This window comes from Orcinus orca, chromosome 5 (genome assembly GCF_937001465.1).
Source record: "Orcinus orca chromosome 5, mOrcOrc1.1, whole genome shotgun sequence".
In the NCBI taxonomy this organism is placed as follows: domain Eukaryota; kingdom Metazoa; phylum Chordata; class Mammalia; order Artiodactyla; family Delphinidae; genus Orcinus; species Orcinus orca.
Window position 1 is genome coordinate 51,301,895 of NC_064563.1, and position 18,481 is coordinate 51,320,375.

The 18,481-nt window shown below is 38.2% G+C and overlaps 1 protein-coding gene across 8 annotated transcripts in view; it reads right to left on the reverse strand.

The window, feature by feature from the left end:
- The window catches only part of GOLIM4 (golgi integral membrane protein 4), an 80,051-nt gene that overhangs the window by 49,064 nt on the left and 12,506 nt on the right, over positions 1-18,481 (reverse strand). For 4 of the 8 annotated variants that reach the window (XM_033429580.2, XM_049710626.1, XM_033429578.2 and 1 more), the window contains exon 2: positions 18,226-18,465. The exons of the other annotated variants lie outside the window; for them this stretch is intronic. In XM_033429580.2, the coding sequence (XP_033285471.1) occupies positions 18,226-18,465 (240 nt within the window). The remainder of the gene's footprint in view (positions 1-18,225; positions 18,466-18,481) is intronic. 8 annotated transcript variants of the gene reach the window in all.

The following is an 18,481-nucleotide window of genomic DNA, read 5'->3' on the forward strand; positions in this document are numbered from 1 at the left end:
TTAAAATGAAGCAATTGGGAGGGCTCCCAGAAATTGCAGAGGCTTTATGCTCACTCCAGTACAAGACCCCCTCTTTTCTGAGGAGTACTTTTGCAGGGGGAAGGGAATCTAGCTTTATAATATTCAAGTATATGCCGTAATCATTGATGGAGGGAGGGGAAGGAACAGAAGCAAAATGTATTTAAGCAATAAATGCAAAATGCCTCAGTGACTGACTCAAAGTACGTTACGAAAGTGGATCCAAGGATGGTGCAAGGATTTCTGGTTTATGCTACTGCGTGAAAGGAGGGTCCAGGACCAAGGAGGACAGTGGGAGCTCTTTGGGTGGGGGCAGGGCATCATGCACCCTGCATCCCACGTTGGACACGTTTAATGCTTGAGAGGGATACCAAGATAGTGCAGGGAAGTAGGAAGAGTAATCTAAGAAACACTCAAGTTGCTAGTAGCTAGAAGGTCACTGCTGGGAAGGTCTATTTCATTATCACTTACAAGTCTAAGACCCAACACAAGGAACCCTTTGAGGTAAACGCCAGCCTACCCTCCACAGCCACGTCGTACGCTTCCTGACATATTTTTTTTTGTCCCACAACTAAACTGCTTAACTACCTATACCAGTTACCACTGAGGGAAGTTAAGAAGATAAGATACTGTGGGGACAAAGTCAACAGCAGATGTCTAAAACCTGCTTCACCAGTTTGATTAAAATTCTTAGTGATATCCTGCATTCTCTTTCCATTTTTGGACATTTTAAGCTCTCCTTTGAGAGAGGAGTATAATTAGGTATGATTTCTTTTCTTTCCTTATATTTGCTACAGAACAATGTATATTTTCAGTTTGCTAAGATCATATGTGACTCTAAATAAGAATGTCTTCTGCATTGAAATCCTGGGCACTGCCTGATTCGGGGCAACGGTCATATTTTAATCTCCACTCACTGCACGGCCCGTCAAAGACCTTAAGAGTAGAAGGCTGAGCTCACTGATTGAGACCCTCCAAGGTCAAATAAAAATATTATCTTTTCTTCATCCTTTAAGAAAGGATAGGACTTCCCTGGTGGCGCAGTGGTTGAGAGTCCGCCTGCCAATGCAGGGGACACGGGTTCGTGCCCCGGTCCGGGAGGATCCCACATGCCGCGGGGCGGCTGGGCCCGTGAGCCATGGCCGCTGAGCCTGCGCGTCCGGAGCCTGTGCTCTGCAACTGGAGAGGCCACAACAGTGAGAGGCCCGCGTACCGCAAAAAAAACAAAAACAAAAACAAAAAAAAGAAAGGGTATATTACGTAACAGGACGTGTGGATTTTAGGGTGACAGCAGGAGACTTCTGATGATGATGTGACATGAGGAGGACACAGAGGGTTTTGTGAAATTCTGGTGAGTAGCCCTTGAGGTACTGCGATTGTATCGGCGTCCATCACGTAAACACAGTCATCCACGATGTGAAACCCGACATGTGAGATCAGCGTCCACCTTCACTGTGGTCTCCAGAGGCTTCTCCAGGCAGTATGGATGCCCCACGTCTATTCTTCCATGGGGGCCTAAGCAAATCCCTATCCGTGGTCTTATTATAATACTTTACATACAGATTTGTCACTCCTACGACTTTGTGGAATTACTTATGAGAGAGTCAAATCTGTGCCGATGGTCACGTAGCCTTGGGTCTGGTACAAAGTGGATACCTCTGCTGATGGTTTATTAAATGACTGATCCAAGATAATCAGCACGTGACGTTAACAGTGTACTCTTCATACCAATTATTTCACAAAATTTACATATAAAACTTGTAATTGGTTACATATCAAGATGGATTCCTAAGAGTCCAGCTTTAAGAAACTTTAAATGTGATACAGCTGACTTATACCAATATAAGCATAGGAATTCATTGGCAACCTCTAAAGGTTTTCTATGAAAGGTAGAGACAATATATCTAATATCTATATTGTTTAAATTGACAAAGCACATGGGGATCTTTGAAAGCAGAGTAAAATCAACAGACAGTCCAGATCTGTAGAAAGGTGCATATATAACTGGATGCTAAAAGAAAGAAAAAAATCTTTGATGATACCAGCATTCTAATTAGAGTTAAACTTCCAGTTTTTCTTTTCAACCCGTTCCATAGTTAGTATTCACATTAAATCCACTGAAAATGACTTACAAAGAACTGAGATGGATTAGCCTGGAAGAAGAAAAAAAGAGAGAGAAGGAAAAAAGAGACAGACTGACAGAGAAACAGCCAGAAACAGATGGAGCCAAGAGACAATTTAATGAGAATTTTTCAAGTAATTTAGGGGAAATAACAGTGGCCTGAGCCAAGATTCCTGAGCTCCATGCTACCAGACACTAACCAGTTCTGTGCTCACATCTAAGAAACTTCACCTTTCAAATTGTTTCCTCAGCAATAAAATGAGGTAGTTGGACATCTGAGTCATCAAGGTCCTTCCAATGCTAAAATTCTAAATATGCATATTTAAAGCAAAGGAGAAGAGTAGGTGGCATCAGCGATACACTAATCATTTCAAAGTGGATTTGTATATTCTCAGTAAAATAAACTTAGGGACTTCGCTGGCCATCCAGTGATTATGACTTCACCTTCCAATGCAGGGGGCGTGGGTTTGATCCCTGGTGGGGGAGCTAAGATCCCACATGTCTCATGGCCAAAAAACCAAAACATAGAACAGAATCAATACTATAACAAAATTCAATAAAGACTTTAAAAATGGTCTATATCAAAAAAAAATCTTTAAAAAATATAAATACATTTGATTAAGAAAGATTCAATTTAGCAGAATGCTGGGAAAGGCTGATTTTTTAGGAAAAAGTTTTTGACAAAAGAATACTATTTCAGATTTATCTGTCACCTATGATTTTCAATAAGTTGAAAACCATTATATATAAACTAAGACCCTGTGTCATACTTAAGGTGTTCTATGGTAGGGCTCTCCTTTTCTACAGGTACAACTCGAAAAGATACAGACACATTATCCTTCTTTGATACTGAATGAACTTTGATACTGAATGACTAATAAAAGCAGCAAAGTGCATACAATTACAATTGCTACTTCCATTGCAAACAGGTCTAAGGAGCATGCTTGCTCCTTTTTTTCCCTGCCTGATTCATGTTTCAATTTGCTCTTTCCCATACTAGGGCATAACCAAGCATATGTGGTGAACAGCCTGGACACAGAGGTGGGAGAATGCAAATATCAGGTATTCTTTGGAATAGGCAGATTTTTGCATGTGTCTACTTGCACATATCTGCAGGCAACATTTCCTGGTGGAACAGGCCAAAGGCTAGAAGTCCAGAGATTTGGGTTTAATTTTTAATCTGAAAGGTATTTATTTAATGTCATACATTTCATCACTGGTAAAATAAAGGGGCTTAGCAACTGATTTCTGAGGCTTCCTCCAGCTCTAAGATTCCCTGATTCTCTGCTGTGGTTTAACAAGCAAGGACACAGAATCAGAACTGTGGAATGACCTGGATAAATGTTTAAGATCTTACAGCATAATAGTGATGCTCAGAAAGAATGCTGGCCTGACTAGACTAGTGGGACCCAGCGGGGTTATAAAAGAAGACCACAAGAGGAGGGGCAACATCTTTTTTGGCTGAAGGGCTTAAGTCTCTTTTCTTCTGCGAAGTATCTGAAAATGATTAAAATTATTTTGACAGCTGCAAGTAATTGGGAGGTGGGTGAAAACAGGAAGTGCAGGCACAGAATAACCTCACTGGTTCCAGATTCCAACAATTCAATATTTATAGTAATTTGGACAAGAGTAGCTGACATTTATTATTACACTACATTTTGTTTTCAAGTAATATAGAATAAAACTAATTATAACCATAACTTAAAACAAGATTCATTAGCATAATAAACACTTCACCTCTGATGCTATGCTATTTCCCCATTGACAAAGTGTAAATCAGAATTTCTCTGGAAGAGCAAACAGTTATTCCACTAAAGATCTCGGTTCTATTCTTTATCACCTTGTAGATAAACCTGTCACTAAGAGGTTAAATACATTTGCAGATGAGTGTTAATATATTCAGGGGAAAACAGTGTCCTTTAAAAAAACCCACTTTTAGTAGCAAAACTATGCTTTTATAGTCCTTTACAATTTATATACAAAGAGCTTTTTTACACCCAATTCACATGTAATTTGTGGCGGGAACAGGTGCTAATTAGAAATTACTCCTATCTATTCGTTAGACGATCCAGTGACCTTTCTTTAGCCATTAGCTCAGTACTGAAAAGACATTTACTTAAGAAGCATTAAACTTTTTAGTGATTTAGTGTACTCTTGTTCCATTATTCTGAATTTCTGGGGAGATACTTCATAAGAAAAGGAATCCATTTATTACGGTAATTTTTTGATTGTCATTCAAGAGATTGTGAGAAAGAAATTATTATCTGTAAATTCACCTTTAAATCATTGATACAACATGCCCATCACCCCACCATAAAGCTGTATGAATTTAAGTATATAGATAAAAGAAATGTTGTGGGTCTTTTTGTAATTACTGCTGAATATGAATTATCATAGGCGAATTGGGACAATTTTTAGTTAATATTCATGCTTGGTTCTTTCATCTTTGCTTTAGCATCTTGGGAACTCACTAGGTAAATTTTTTAACATTTTAAAGGACCCGCTTTTGAGTTCTACTTTTAATGAAGATAATTTTGTGCTATTTTGTTACTTACTCAATGCCGAAATAAAAACTACAGTACCCAAGCAGTCTATCCCTTCAACACCACAAATTTATCAATTAGGAATTGTAGCTCTTGATCCAAAACAATAAACCTAGAAATACACATTAAGCATAAATACATTTAGCAGTATATGTAGGCAAACAAAAAAATAGCACTAAACAGTTATTAAAGTTTTTCTTCTGAGGCTATCAAACACACACACACACACACACACACACACACACACACACAAGCACACGATATAAAAAACCAAAAAAAAAAAATCCCCGAAACAAAAAAACCCTCTGATCTAAACATTGTTGCCAATGTACTGTCAGAACTCAGTAAATCATCCCCATACTAAAAGCATGAGAGAAAACAACACAGGCATTTGAGGGGGAAAATCAGGCCCTTACCGATTCCTGTAAGGCAGAAAGGACACTTCTACACTATCAACATGCCAAATATACATGATATGTGTCTGAGGTGCAAAAAGGGAGTGTTTCCATCATTTTGTCTTTCAGAGTTCATGAATTTGAAAAGAACACAGATAATCTAACAAGAGCACATTAATATTTTCTGGCCTGGTGTTTCACTAGGAATATACAAAAATAACTTTTTAATTCCTTAACTTCATAACTAAGAAATAAAAGATGTTATTATGAGCTTAATTTCTCACTCTGAGTTTAAATGAGTTTATAAAGTGTCACTATGAATGATATATAGCTGATGAAAATATGTATCTGATAATACTGTATTACAGAATTGAAAGAATTTTCACAAGATTTTCCTTACAAAGTCAATTATCAGAAATTACCCCATGTAAGATAAAGAAAATATTGATAATTCATGGCTGCGTTTTTCTGTTAGGCTTACATTCCTTATTGTGACGCAAAGACCTGAAAGCAAGCCAACAAAAAATTACTGTGATTAAAACTTTTCTTTCAATACTCCAAGTCAGAAAATAAGTGGGAAAAAACCTCTTAAAATTTGGCTTCTGAATGGTTCTATTTTTCAGAGAAACTTTTTTCCCGAATTCTGAAAGCAGGTACCTGATTTACTATTTTACATGTCAACTTCTTGCAGACTAAAAACCGTTTAAAAATAATCTGTTATTTTTTTTTCTGTTTCCCCAATGCAATATTGATTAAGGACAGATTTTTTAAGCCACGAAGAGAAGTTTCATTTCTGTTCTTTTCATCCGTTTGTAAATTGTTCTAAAACTTAAAGTGGAAATATGACTAGATAAAGCAAAACATCAAGTTAAACAGATTTGAAAAAGCTTAAACTAGTCAAAGAAAACTGCACATCCATTTGTCTTTGATTCTATAAATAAAGACTAAACACTAAAACTTTAGAGACTGTGCTGGTTGTTAAGAATTATGAGTGACTTTGTCTCAAAATTTTTTCTGCACTTTTCAAATTTCTACACAACCATAAACTACTCTTAAGTTTATATCATAATAATTAATTATGTTAATGCTCATTTTACCATAACTTAAGTGGAATTTTTTTATTGTATTCATGTTCTAAAAGAAAGGGAAAGATCAAAATCTATTGATAAATTCATTGCCATGGCCAAGGGACAATATACATCTAGTTGAATCTTCATATCTGATCTACATTTTCATCCCTAGAGGAGAACTGTTGTTTTTAATGATGGCCATTCTTAACAATGAAGTAAAGCAACTAATACAGTTTGAAATGCTTTTCAATAATATAACATGAAACAAAAAGTATTTTCTTTAATTGATTTCTCTTTTACCAGAAAAATAACTTGGTACAGAGTTTTCAATACAACCTCAAATTCAATAGAATGATTTAAATACAGACACCAGAAAACACATGGGTGGAGAAGGTAATATGTTTTTTATTTAGCACTGACAACTGAATTCACCAGAATATTCTATTTCCTGACTCTTCCACTTAACTGAATTTTATTGCTTTGATGTTCACAGTCTCTGAGTAAAATGAATTAACGATTGAAGCAGCAGCCTTTCGAAGATCGTTCCAAAATATGCTTCATGAGAGAAATAAGAATGCCTGTTAAAAGCATCATGTCTTTTAATATGCTAAACTTACTTTCCCTAATGGAGATCTTAAAAGGGTGTCATTAGAAAATAAAAATAGGACATAAAGCTCTAAGTTGGTGTTATATGAAAACTTTGATGTAATATAGCTAGTTTTCAACTATGAAGCCTTTGTATAGAAAGATGAAGTTACTAACTCACCACCAGTAAGGCGAGTATTTTAATTTGTTTTTCTAGAAGTCGTAATTTATCAACTAATTAAAGTGGGGTGGAGCTGACTACCTTTTTCAAAACATCTACTGCGTACCAGGCACAGAATAGATGTTTTCATTAGACTCATAACTTCAGAGAGCAAGTATAATCTTTGTTCAAACAGGCAATGAAACAGGCTGAGTGGCTAGGTAACCCGTCAAAGATCATCCAAGTATTTAATTATGGAGTCCAGATTTGAACCCTGGTCTACACTCATTCCAAATTTTGGGAAAGTGCATAGTTTCCTCATCTTCTTGAGTTGGGTGTTCACACTGTAGCTTCATTAAAGTCTCTGACGTAATCGTCTGCCTCATCAAATACAGATTCAAAGGACCTCTAAAAACACATTATAAAACTCAAAATGAATTATTTTTAATATTCTCTTCCAATGATAAAATTAATCAATAATGGCCTAATTTTCAACTCACGGAAACAACCTTCATTTTCATTAGGGTTATTAAAGAAGTAATTTAAAAAAAGAAAACAGTTTCTGCAGCCTGCCTAGACAGAGGCACATGGCTTTATAACCTGAAAGGGAAAGCTTATCTATTCAATATAACACCTTTCTGATTAAAGATTAAAACCATACTCTGAAAAAATTGAGGTCAGGGAGTTCCCCGACTTCTTTACATTTAATAAGTTCGCTCCTCTTAGTGAGTGGAGGTTTTTTTACCCTAAATTGTTAAATCTACTTTTAAGACCAGTTCTTAAAAAAAAAAAAAAAAAAAAAATCAACACTGAAAACAGCAGCTTTCTCTTCATCCTACAGGCCAGGAGCTGGCATTACAGACTCAAGGTGGACCCAGATAATGGTGCCCAGGGCACATCTGCCACATGTGCTTACAGCAGCCTCCTGCGTCAGCAGAGGGATGATGGCCAGCGGCACAGACTTAAGCATGACCTAATGAAGCCTTCCAGCTCACATCATCAGAGTTTCTCAGTGCCCTGGCACACCTAGAGAAAATGGGAGTTGTGCTAAATTGGAAAGAAAACTGAATTTAGAGTGGGCAGATTTTCATTCAAATTCCTTCTCTCATATACCACCTTTGTCATTCTGAACACAAAACCTTTCTGAACCTCACTCTTCTATTCCATAATGTAAATATTAGGGCCTATTTCTATGTATGGTACAAAATAGGTACGCAGTGAATTTCAGTTGAATTTAAAGCAAGAAAAGGGCAGAATCTTGGCAGGACTCTCAAGGCATGAACGATGAATAAATGCAAGAAATGCAACATTCAGAAGGGAGCAACCTGGAGTGAAGAAACCGGTCATGGTGAGAAGCTCCTGACGGTCAGTGGAAACCACCCAAGAGGAAACAAGGAAATAGAGCAGCAGGAAGAGGCCTAAACTGAAATGAGATTCTCTGGGGCACACCAGACAATCCAGCAGGCCAGGGAGATGACCCATTTTGCTTGATGACTAGAAGAGAATGCTGATTTCACTGCTTTTGCTACTGAATGAGTCACAAGGGTGGATAAACTGAGAAAATATGTGAGGGAGTGGAAAAATGTAAGTAATTACATGGATGTCATAGAACTTAATTAAAAAATTCCTTGCTCTGACTGTTTTGTTAACTCTGAGTATGTACAGGGACTGATACATCCCCCCATGAAAGCCCCACGGCCTTATACTTCTCAAGGGCTGAGCTGCCTCTGAATTCCACTGCTGTAAACCCCAGGCAGGGAGTGAAATACCATGTAGCAGCTAATACCTGCTTCAGGGTATCAAATCTCTAAAGGATACTTAGAGAGTCAGTTTAATTTTACAGTCAATCTTGGACTGTGAATTTTCCATAGGGCCAAGGTACTGGTACCAGTCTGCCATGAAACTCAATCTTGGATTGCTCCCCAAGTTGTGCTGACAATCTTAGGAAAGAAAGCTGTCTGCAGGACTGGTCCTCCGAGTCTAGCTCTACACCACTGGGTATAAGCTAGGACACCCTTGTCAAAGTGGCATGCATATAGATGCTGCTTACCAAGGCATTTGTTGCCAGGCACCAGGTGGTAGAGTGTGAAGCCCATTCAACCTGGTGGGGATGACTGGGGAAGGAAGAGAGGACGGAAGAAAATCCATGCCAGTAACGTTCTAGGCCTTTAACATATTTACTCTTTACATCGACACTGTAAGATACAACTTTTTAAAAATCAGACTCAGAAATATACAACAATTTAAGGACGTAAAACTAAAATTTGGCAGACTTATGAGTCAGTCTGACTTCAAAGCCAACTGTGATATATTGAACAGAGACAAAAAGTTCAACAGCAAACGTAAGTAAAATAGCATCTTGTCTATTAAGAGAAGTTGTTAAAACACAGATGAGTACCAGAAAGATGAAAAAATGAGCCACAAAGAGCTAAACTAAAAAGAAAACCTCCCTTAAAACTTAATTACTTGAAAACTCTTTCATAGTCTCGTTTATTCTTATTATACATAATTCTATCAAGCGTGGTTACTGGGCTTTCAAGTCCACAGCAAAATTAGATGAAGCAACTTTTTTTTTTTTTTTTTTTTGCGGTACGCGGGCCTCTCACTGTTGTGGCCTCTCCCGTTGCGGAGCACAGGCTCCGGACGCGCAGGCTCAGCGGCCATGGCTCACGGGCCCAGCTGCTCCGCAGCATGTGGGATCTTCCCAGACCGGGGCACGAACCCGTGTCCCCTGCATCGGCAGGCGGACTCTCAACCACCGCGCCACCAGGGAAGCCCTAGATGAAGCAACTTTTAAGACGAGGGAGACAGAATGACTACCATAAGAAGCTGGTAACAGTGAAGAATACTATACAATACAAGAATACAATTGTTACTTGGAGAACTAATTGCAAAGATACACTGATTGAAGGCTATTTAAAGTATGGGCAACTGCTCTATATATGATGACAACCACACATTATGAAACATGATTTCCTTTATTTTTAGTCATTTCAGCAAGGTGATCTTTAAAAATACATAACTAAACAATTTACCATATCTATAATACTCTTGTAGACCAGGCTTCCTGACTTTTTAGTTGTTCAGGAAATATGGTTTCTTTCCTTCTTACATTCTGAGAATGCTAAAAGAAACACAATATTACAGGACAAAATAACATACTGACCTTAAGACATCAAGAGGGCCTTCTATCGTGAAGCCTCCTCCAATTCTCACCCTGCCTCTCGCACTGCAATTTTTTCCCTCTTCTTTATTTTACTCATTCTTTACTTTGTTATTTCACTTGTTCTCATATGGCACATACCCTTCCTTACTTAAAGGACTCCTTGGAGGTAAAGACCATTTGCGGGTAAGATTATTTCATTTGTAACTGCAGAGTATCTAGCACAGTGCCTTCTACATAAGGTAAACTCAGCAAATATTACTTAAACTAATGAAATTTATGTTCAGTACACTCAGTTTTAGAATACAGGGATGCCTGTAGAAACAACTTCCATACGAAATGGTTGAAAAGGTAACCTATGTGTTCATTTATCACAAAATGATCTACTACATTTCAGGCATTGTTCTAAGCCCAAGGATTAAAATAGTGGACATGAAATACCCGTTTTCTGAATTCAAGGTCTCATACTCTCATAGAGAAGACAGACAAACAAGATACAATTAACAAGGAGATACAATATGGGATTTCAGATAGTCATTGGTGCAAATAAGATAATAATGTAGGATAATGGGATAGAGAGTACTTAGGTGAATGAACTATCATCATTTTTCAGCTTATTCCCTTATATCAAGGAAGATACGCAGCTATGACTTCTAAAGATTGTTCAGAGGTAAAAAATATGAAAGATGCGGGCTTCTCAAAAGTAACCAGTGAAATTCCCATGGGCTGCTGTAGTAGCCAGCCTTCCAGATGGTTCCCTATGATCCCCATACTACCTGGTACTCATACTCTTGTGCACTCCCCTCCTACACTGTCCCAGGGTTGGTCTCGTGATTGACAGCATCCAGTGCAAGTGGATTCAATTATAAAAGCCTGGCTTCTGTGTTGGGCTCTTCCTCTGTTAGATCCCTTACTCTGTGGAGGATGCCACATCATGAGGACACTCAGGCAATCTATGGAGGGGCGTTCTGTAGTGAAACAGAGGTATCTGACCAACAGTGAGAAACTGAAGCCTGCCAGCAACCATGTGAACGAGTTTGGAAGTGGATCCTCCCCCAGCCCATCCTGAGTCGACTGTAGCCCAGCCAACAGCTTGAGTACAGCCTCATGAGAGACCCTGAGCCAGAACTGTCCAGCCAAGCTGCTCCTAGATTCATGACCCTCAGGAAACTATGTGAAACAGTTAATGGTTACATATGTTTGTTACTTGAAAGTGCTAAGTTCGGGGGTAATTTGTTACGCAGCAATAGACAGCTAACACTTCTGCCTTTGTAGGAGTTGGCATCTGAGCTGAGGCCTGAATAAAAGGGAGTCAGTCAATGATGAAGAGATCTTAGGGAAGAAGATTCCAGGTAGAGAGAATAGCAGGTTTAAAGACTCTGAGAAGGCTGTGAGCTTGGGGTGTCACTGCAACAGCTAAAAGGCCCATGTGGTTGGAAACTTGTTGGTGAAGCACAACCAAGTGGTAAGAGAAAAGTGAAATTTTCCTTAAAGAGAGATAGGAAATAACATTACCTACCCTATGTTTTACAATGAATAATCTTTATAGACTACTGAGCTACTATGTGGGAGCTAAGGGTGGAAGCAAGAAAACCAAGCAGGAGCTTACTGCAACTAGCCCAGTCAAGAGATGACAGGTAATCAGACTAGGATGTTAGAAATAGAAATATCACAGATTGGTAAGATTCAGGAAATGTATTTTCAAAGTGGAGTCAACACAACTATATAAAAAGCATCCACGTAGTCTACACCATGCCAATAGGTTTTTGAGTCACCTGGATAACACCAGAACAGACCTAGAAAGAGGGGAAATTAGATATGATTGAATGAGACACAACTCAAAATTCAAGACATAATTCTTGGTGTGATGGTTAAAAATCGTAATTTCGTGCAGTTAAAATGCTGTGGGGGCCTGGTAAGACTCTTCCCTTTACAAAATAATTAAGCAGTCAGTAGAAATGTTCTCTTTGGCATCTGGTCCAACTGGTGCCAACCAGAGTGTTTAAAAAAAAAGTATTTAAGCAATCAACTAGCAGAGTTTAAAAAAAATTAAGTAATAAAACAGAGATAAGGAAAACCAAAAATAAAGTCAGATTTTCTTTCCACATCAACATATTTCCAAAGGGACAAAGTTAAAGACAGGAAGTATTTCTTTAAGTTAAAGAACAAATACATGGTAACTGGCCAATTATTCACTGGTTTCATAGAGTATTAGAGTTTTACTTACTGGGGCTTAACAAGAATCTACATGTTCCTACTCTGAAAATTTTCTGAGCAGGCACTGTTCACAAAAAGTACAGAAGTAATTTGTCGAAAAAACCTGCCTTTCTTACTGCTGCTTCCATTGTATGCACAAAAAGCATGTCAGGACGACTCACAGGAAATATTTATTTCCAAATCAAGGCCGTATTTTTGTACCTGGGGACCAGCCTTCGGCTTCCCTTTTTTGGTAAAAAAAAAAAAGTTCTGATATTCTCAAGCCGAGACATGAAGAATCAAGCTTTAAAAAGTAAAAATAAAAAAAAACAAATTATTATTAGGATTATCTTACTACAGAAGACCAATTCTTAACTTACTAGTCATACACACACATACATACTACATATATATACATATATATACATCTCACATTAAATGGAGGAATTAATAAATATGCAACTTGAAAAATAAGGGTGTTTTAAAGAAATGCTTAAAATTAGATAAATCTTTAAAAAGACAGAAATACTGACAAAAAGACAGGGCACCCATCTCTCTAAATTTTCCATATTTTTTCCCCAAGACCTTGGGTATAAAAATATATAGCTGCTGTAGTAGGCACTAGAACCTTCAAGTAAATACTAATGGCATAATTTTTTAAGTTTATTTATTTTTGGTGCCTTGGGTCTTTGTTGCTGCACGCGGGCTTTCTCTAGTTGTGGCGAGCAGGGGGTTACTCTTCATTGCGCTGGCTTCTCTTGTTGCGGAGCCCGGGCTCTGGGCACACGGGCTTCAGTAGTTGCAGTGCGTGGGCTCAGTATTTGTGGCTCGCGGGCTCTAGAGTGCAGGCTCAGCAGTTGTGGCACATGGGCTTAGTTGCTCCACGGCATGTGGGATCTTCCTGGACCAGGGCTCGAACCTGTGTCCCCTGCACTGGCAGGTGGATTCTTAACCACTGTGCCACCAGGGAAGCCCTGGAATAATTTTTTCATTTAATTTTTTTAAAGAAAAGAATCCCAGTGAATATATAATGGATATTTTTAAAAAACCAAGCATTACTTGCATATTCATGAGAAGTCTACAAAAAAATTTAAATGTCCAAGCCTATCCATGGGTCCATGTTCTATATTGTTCTAGTTTTTTCTTAACCCACATAAATCAATGTATTAAATTAAATCCTGTATTTGATCACATCTTCTTTTGCTGCTAAAATCAGCATATTAAATGTTGAAATACTTCAGTGGAGAAGTTCTACTTATTCTATGTCACTGAAAGAGCAGTCATAAAAATCCGACAGAAAAGCCTTCAGCTTTAAAGGATACTTCAATTACATTCTATCTCTTAATGGCAGCCCCTGTAAAATTATTATATCGCCCAAGAAAGCCTGTGGACAGCAGGTGCTTCAGAAAAAGTTTGTTGATTAAAGAAAATATATATTCGTTGCCTTTTGTTTATAACTTAGGTTACATGCCTTTTCATCATGAACTCATTCCTTTTGCCAAGAAAACTCAAATATGACTAAAATTATGTTAACCTTTTTAAAAGTCTACGTCAAATCACTGTAAAATAATTCTTCAAATGAAGGAAGCTTTCTTCTTTTATCTCACACTGTACCAATTTTGAAATTGACTATGGTACATAGGGTCATCACTCCTAATTTTTCACCCCTCACTACTGTAATTATATACTCACACCCTGCCACATAGGCAGTAGTGCCTAGCTGTGCGCAGAGTGTTCTTCCACGCCCCAATCCATCAGTGTTGGCATTGACCACGTGTCTTATCTGGTCAATGGGATAATAGAAATGACAGTGAGCCAGTTCCAAGCTTCTCTACGCCTAGATCCAGACAAATCACTCCCAGGCAAGCCCAGTCCACAATGGTCAAATCACAAACAAACTACAGACCTGTGACCATGAATATGCTTGTTCTTTTAAGGAACTGAGATTTTGAAATTGTTACAAAACAAAAATATATCAATGCTCAGTATCTTTATATGCCTACTCATGTAACATTAGTTGCATCAAACCACACCTCCTTGGATTACCTATCCTAATAATAGTAATTTTCTTTGACTATCTTCTACTCCAGAAAACAGAATCAGAAATCTTTTTAATAAAGGAATTTTTAAAGAAAAAGTTGTCATGGAAAGACATTCTATGAAGTTTAATTTTCAGAAATAAACTACGATATACCAAATAAACTATATTTTAACAAACTCAAGTTATAATTTTGTAACCTCAGATGTGTCTACAATTTACCAAGCAGTTCTCTAAGTGAAATGAAAGTAACCCATCTCCCTAACTATCTGAAATACTCCAGAACCACTCATCTGGTTTTTTGAGCAGTTCCTGAATCGCTTCCCTTCTAAACCTCACAGGTGTGAACTAAGTAGTGTTAGGAGGAGGAACCAGTATAAATTAGTAAAATTTTCAATTAAAGAAGAGTTTAGTAAGTACAGTTTTATTAATTTTGAATACTAATACTTTTAGGGTCTGCCTGAATCACAAGATAGGAATCATCTGTTAATTCTGTGGCTAGGAGGATGTTTTTCCTTTTTATGCTAAGTGATTTAGAAATCTATTCTTTTAAAAAGTAGGGTAGATTTTTGTTTACACAAATATTTTATTAATTTTTTTCTGTCATAATTTGTATGAAGACAAACTGTAGCCTAACACGATTCAATTAAGTTATAAAAGCAATGAGATTTTCATGAATCACTTCCAAGAACGTCATTGCCTTTTTAGCCATTTATATATAATAAGGCAAAACTAATATACAGTGTGAAAACTGTATATTAATAATTTGCTGAGCATGAGTCACTACAAATAATTCTTATTTTCATTATTGTGCACTAAAGCTAGCATCACAGAATATAAAAACAAGATTCTTAAGGCTAGTTCAACCACCCACCAGATACTTGAGTTAACTCTGTAACATTGCTCCCAGATGCTCAGTTATCCTCTGGACCCTTCCAGTGAGAGGCAGTGTTCCCAAATCAGGGGGATTGTGAACCTGTTTCAGTAAGTTAGCAAAAGGCGGTAATCAGGCCTATTGTAATTTCCACTTTTTAAATAAAATAATTACTTTAAAAATGACCCTTTTACACAACACAAATGGGAAAAGAATGTATCAAAAGAGCACGAATGATGGTGAATAGAGAACAGACAAGTCAGCTCACATCTGGATGGACCCTTGGGCAGCTTATCCTTATCCTTGGCAGAGCAATGACACCAATATTTGCATTTTGAATGTTAGGTTTTAGTTGTTTTTATTTTTGCTCGTATTTTTACATTTGCACTGATAATAGTCCAGTGCATACAGACAGGATGCATAAGGATATTAAATTAGCACTCACTAGTAGAAGGGAAATAATAAAATAACAATTTTGCAAATGCACTCAAAATAGTCCTTAAGTTGCATTATCTTACTCAAAATAGTCATCAAGCACATCAAGAAGTCGCTAGCCCTTAAAAAAAAAAGAAGTCAAAAGGAACTAGAGCATTCATAGCAGCAGATCTATTACTCAAATGCTTATCAATAGTAGAATGGATAAATTGTGATAGACATATAAGATGACACACTAAAAGAAGTGAACAATCTATAACTACATGGAATAGCTTGGATGAATCTCACAAACAACGTTAAGAAAAAGAAGTCAGGTGACCTCCCTAGTGGTGCAGTGGTTAAGACTGCACGCTCCCAATGCAGGGGGCCCAGGTTCGATCCCTGGTCAGGGAACTAGATCCCACATGCATGCCACAACTAAGAGTTTGCATGCCACAACTAAGGAGCCCACATGCTGCAACTAAGGAGCCCGCGAGCCACAACTAAGGAGCCCGCCTGCCGCAACTAAGACCCGGCACAACCAAATAAATAAATAAAATAAATAAATATTAAAAAAAAAAGAAAAAGAAGTCAGAAACAAGATTATATATTGTTTGATTTCATTTATGTAAAGTAAAAAAACAGGCAAAATCAATTCACAGCAATTATCCTTAGGGGGTGGGGGACAGTTAGTGACTGAAAGGGGCTCAAGGAAACTTCCGGAGTGCTGGTATTGTTATGTGTTTTGATCAGGTTGCTGATTATACAAAGGTGTTTGTGAAAATTCATCAAACTGCCTTGCTTACAATTTGTACACTTTTATGTATGTCACAATTCACAATAACTAAAATGTAAAAAAAGAAAGTAAACGTTAGACTTGATTGGGCTATTCACATGCCCATTGTTTTATTTGTGAAGTGTTTGATTTCTTTCTTCTCATGTCAAATATAGGAATGCAATATATTAAGTCTAAAAGTAATTTGTCTAGTTTTAGAGTTACAGTATGTAACTAATTTTAGACTACATTTTAATATACATCTGTGTCGAAAATCAAATACAATGTTATTTTGAATGTGTTGAAAATTGTTTTCTTAGACAAATAATTCAGAGACAACTAAATGGTCAGTGTCACTTAAAATAAGAAAAATAATTTTAGTCTTTATATATCATGAATATTAATTATATTATCTTTAAAATTACCTTTATTATATGATCATTGATAATACACAAAGCTAAATTGTCATTTACATAAAATCATTTCTGTATCATGCAAAAATGAGGCAAAATAAACTCCTACAGGGGTTTATGAGATTGTCTGGTATAATGAAAAGGTTTTGAGAATTAGAAGGAAAGTTGGGCAAGAGTGTAGTAATAGAGAAAAAGAATGGTTAGAACCGTGGATATCTGCTGACAAATTCCAGACTTTCCACCAACAAGCTGTGTGAGCTCTGTCAGGTCAACACTGTCCAACAGAAATACACCGTGAACCACGCTTGTAATTGTTAGATTTCTAGCAGCCACATTTTAAAAGGTAGGAAGTATATGTGCACTGCAATACACCAATAAGATCTAATGCAACCCAAGACTTCATCGAAATGTAGTGCCACCAAGGCAATAAAGCTGTGTTTAACAGAAAAATATTTCACAATGCTTTGGCTAAAAATTTTAAGTTTAAATTAGTTAAAATACGAAATTCCAGGGCTTCCCTGGTGGCACAGTGGTTGAGAGTCCGCCTGCCGATGCAGGGGACGCGGGTTCGTGCCCCGGTCCGGGAGGATCCCACATGCCGCGGAGCGGCTGGGCCCGTGAGCCATGGCCGCTGAGCCTGTGCGTCCGGAGCCTGTTCTCCGCAACGGGAGAGGCCACAACAGTGAGAGGCCCGCGTACCGCAAAAAAAAAAAAAAATGAAATTCCATTCCTCAGTCACACACTAACTGCACTTTAAGTGCTTCTGCCACACAGGACCAGTGGCTACCACACTGGACAGCACAGTTGTCAAGTCATTCGATCTCTCTGAGGTTCGCTTTCTTCATTGATAAACTAAAGGAGGTATTCAAGAGGAAGAATTCCCAGCGGAAGTGTCTGCCAACGGAAGCCCACATGCCCCACTCAAAACACAAGCCACGCAGGAACGCAGCGCAGTGCCGAGGGATCCTATGACTTTTCAGACAAAGTTGGAAATCCGGATGCTCACATAAAATATCTTTCTTTTTCCAATTAGACAACTACCGTGAAATTTTTCCGAGCACTGTGTGGGCCAAACCAAAACATATCCATATGCTGCTCTTTGCAACCTGGGTTCTACAAAGCTTCTTTCCTGTTTTTCCAATCTGTGATTTATTTAGGAGTGATTTGGCTTCTACATCTGGAAACTAAAAAACACAGCTGGAGAATCAGTTGAGTGGTGAGCTTCAAAGCCCCCCTGTGAAGTCAAGGTGAAGCTACAGAGCCTGTGGTGAAAGTTAGCAGGATGCCGGTGTGGGCCCGTGCCATGTCTACACCCCAGGTTGCGGAGGCGTCTGAGAAAGAATCATCTGAAGGTTAGGGACAGCCCAAGCCCCTAATTTTGGATCAAGGACAATGTGCCGGAGAGAGATGGAAAGGGCGGTGAAGCCAAGTTCACCACACTGACTATCACTCTTATTACCCTGGGATCCAATCCTGTGGAGCCTGCCTCCATCCTTCAGGGCATGAGACGCAGAGAGGGACACGGTGAACATGCTGGTGACAGTAGAAAGCTGCAGAGGTGAAGCAGCAAGTGGTAGCGTGAGCAGCCAGCAGCACCTTCCGAGGACACGGAGATGGGAAGTGGTGGGGGATGGCAGTGGACCCCAAGGAGGCCAGTTCTCAAGTCCAGCTGCGTCACCATCTGGGAATACTCTTAACTCTGAGGAGGCAAAGTA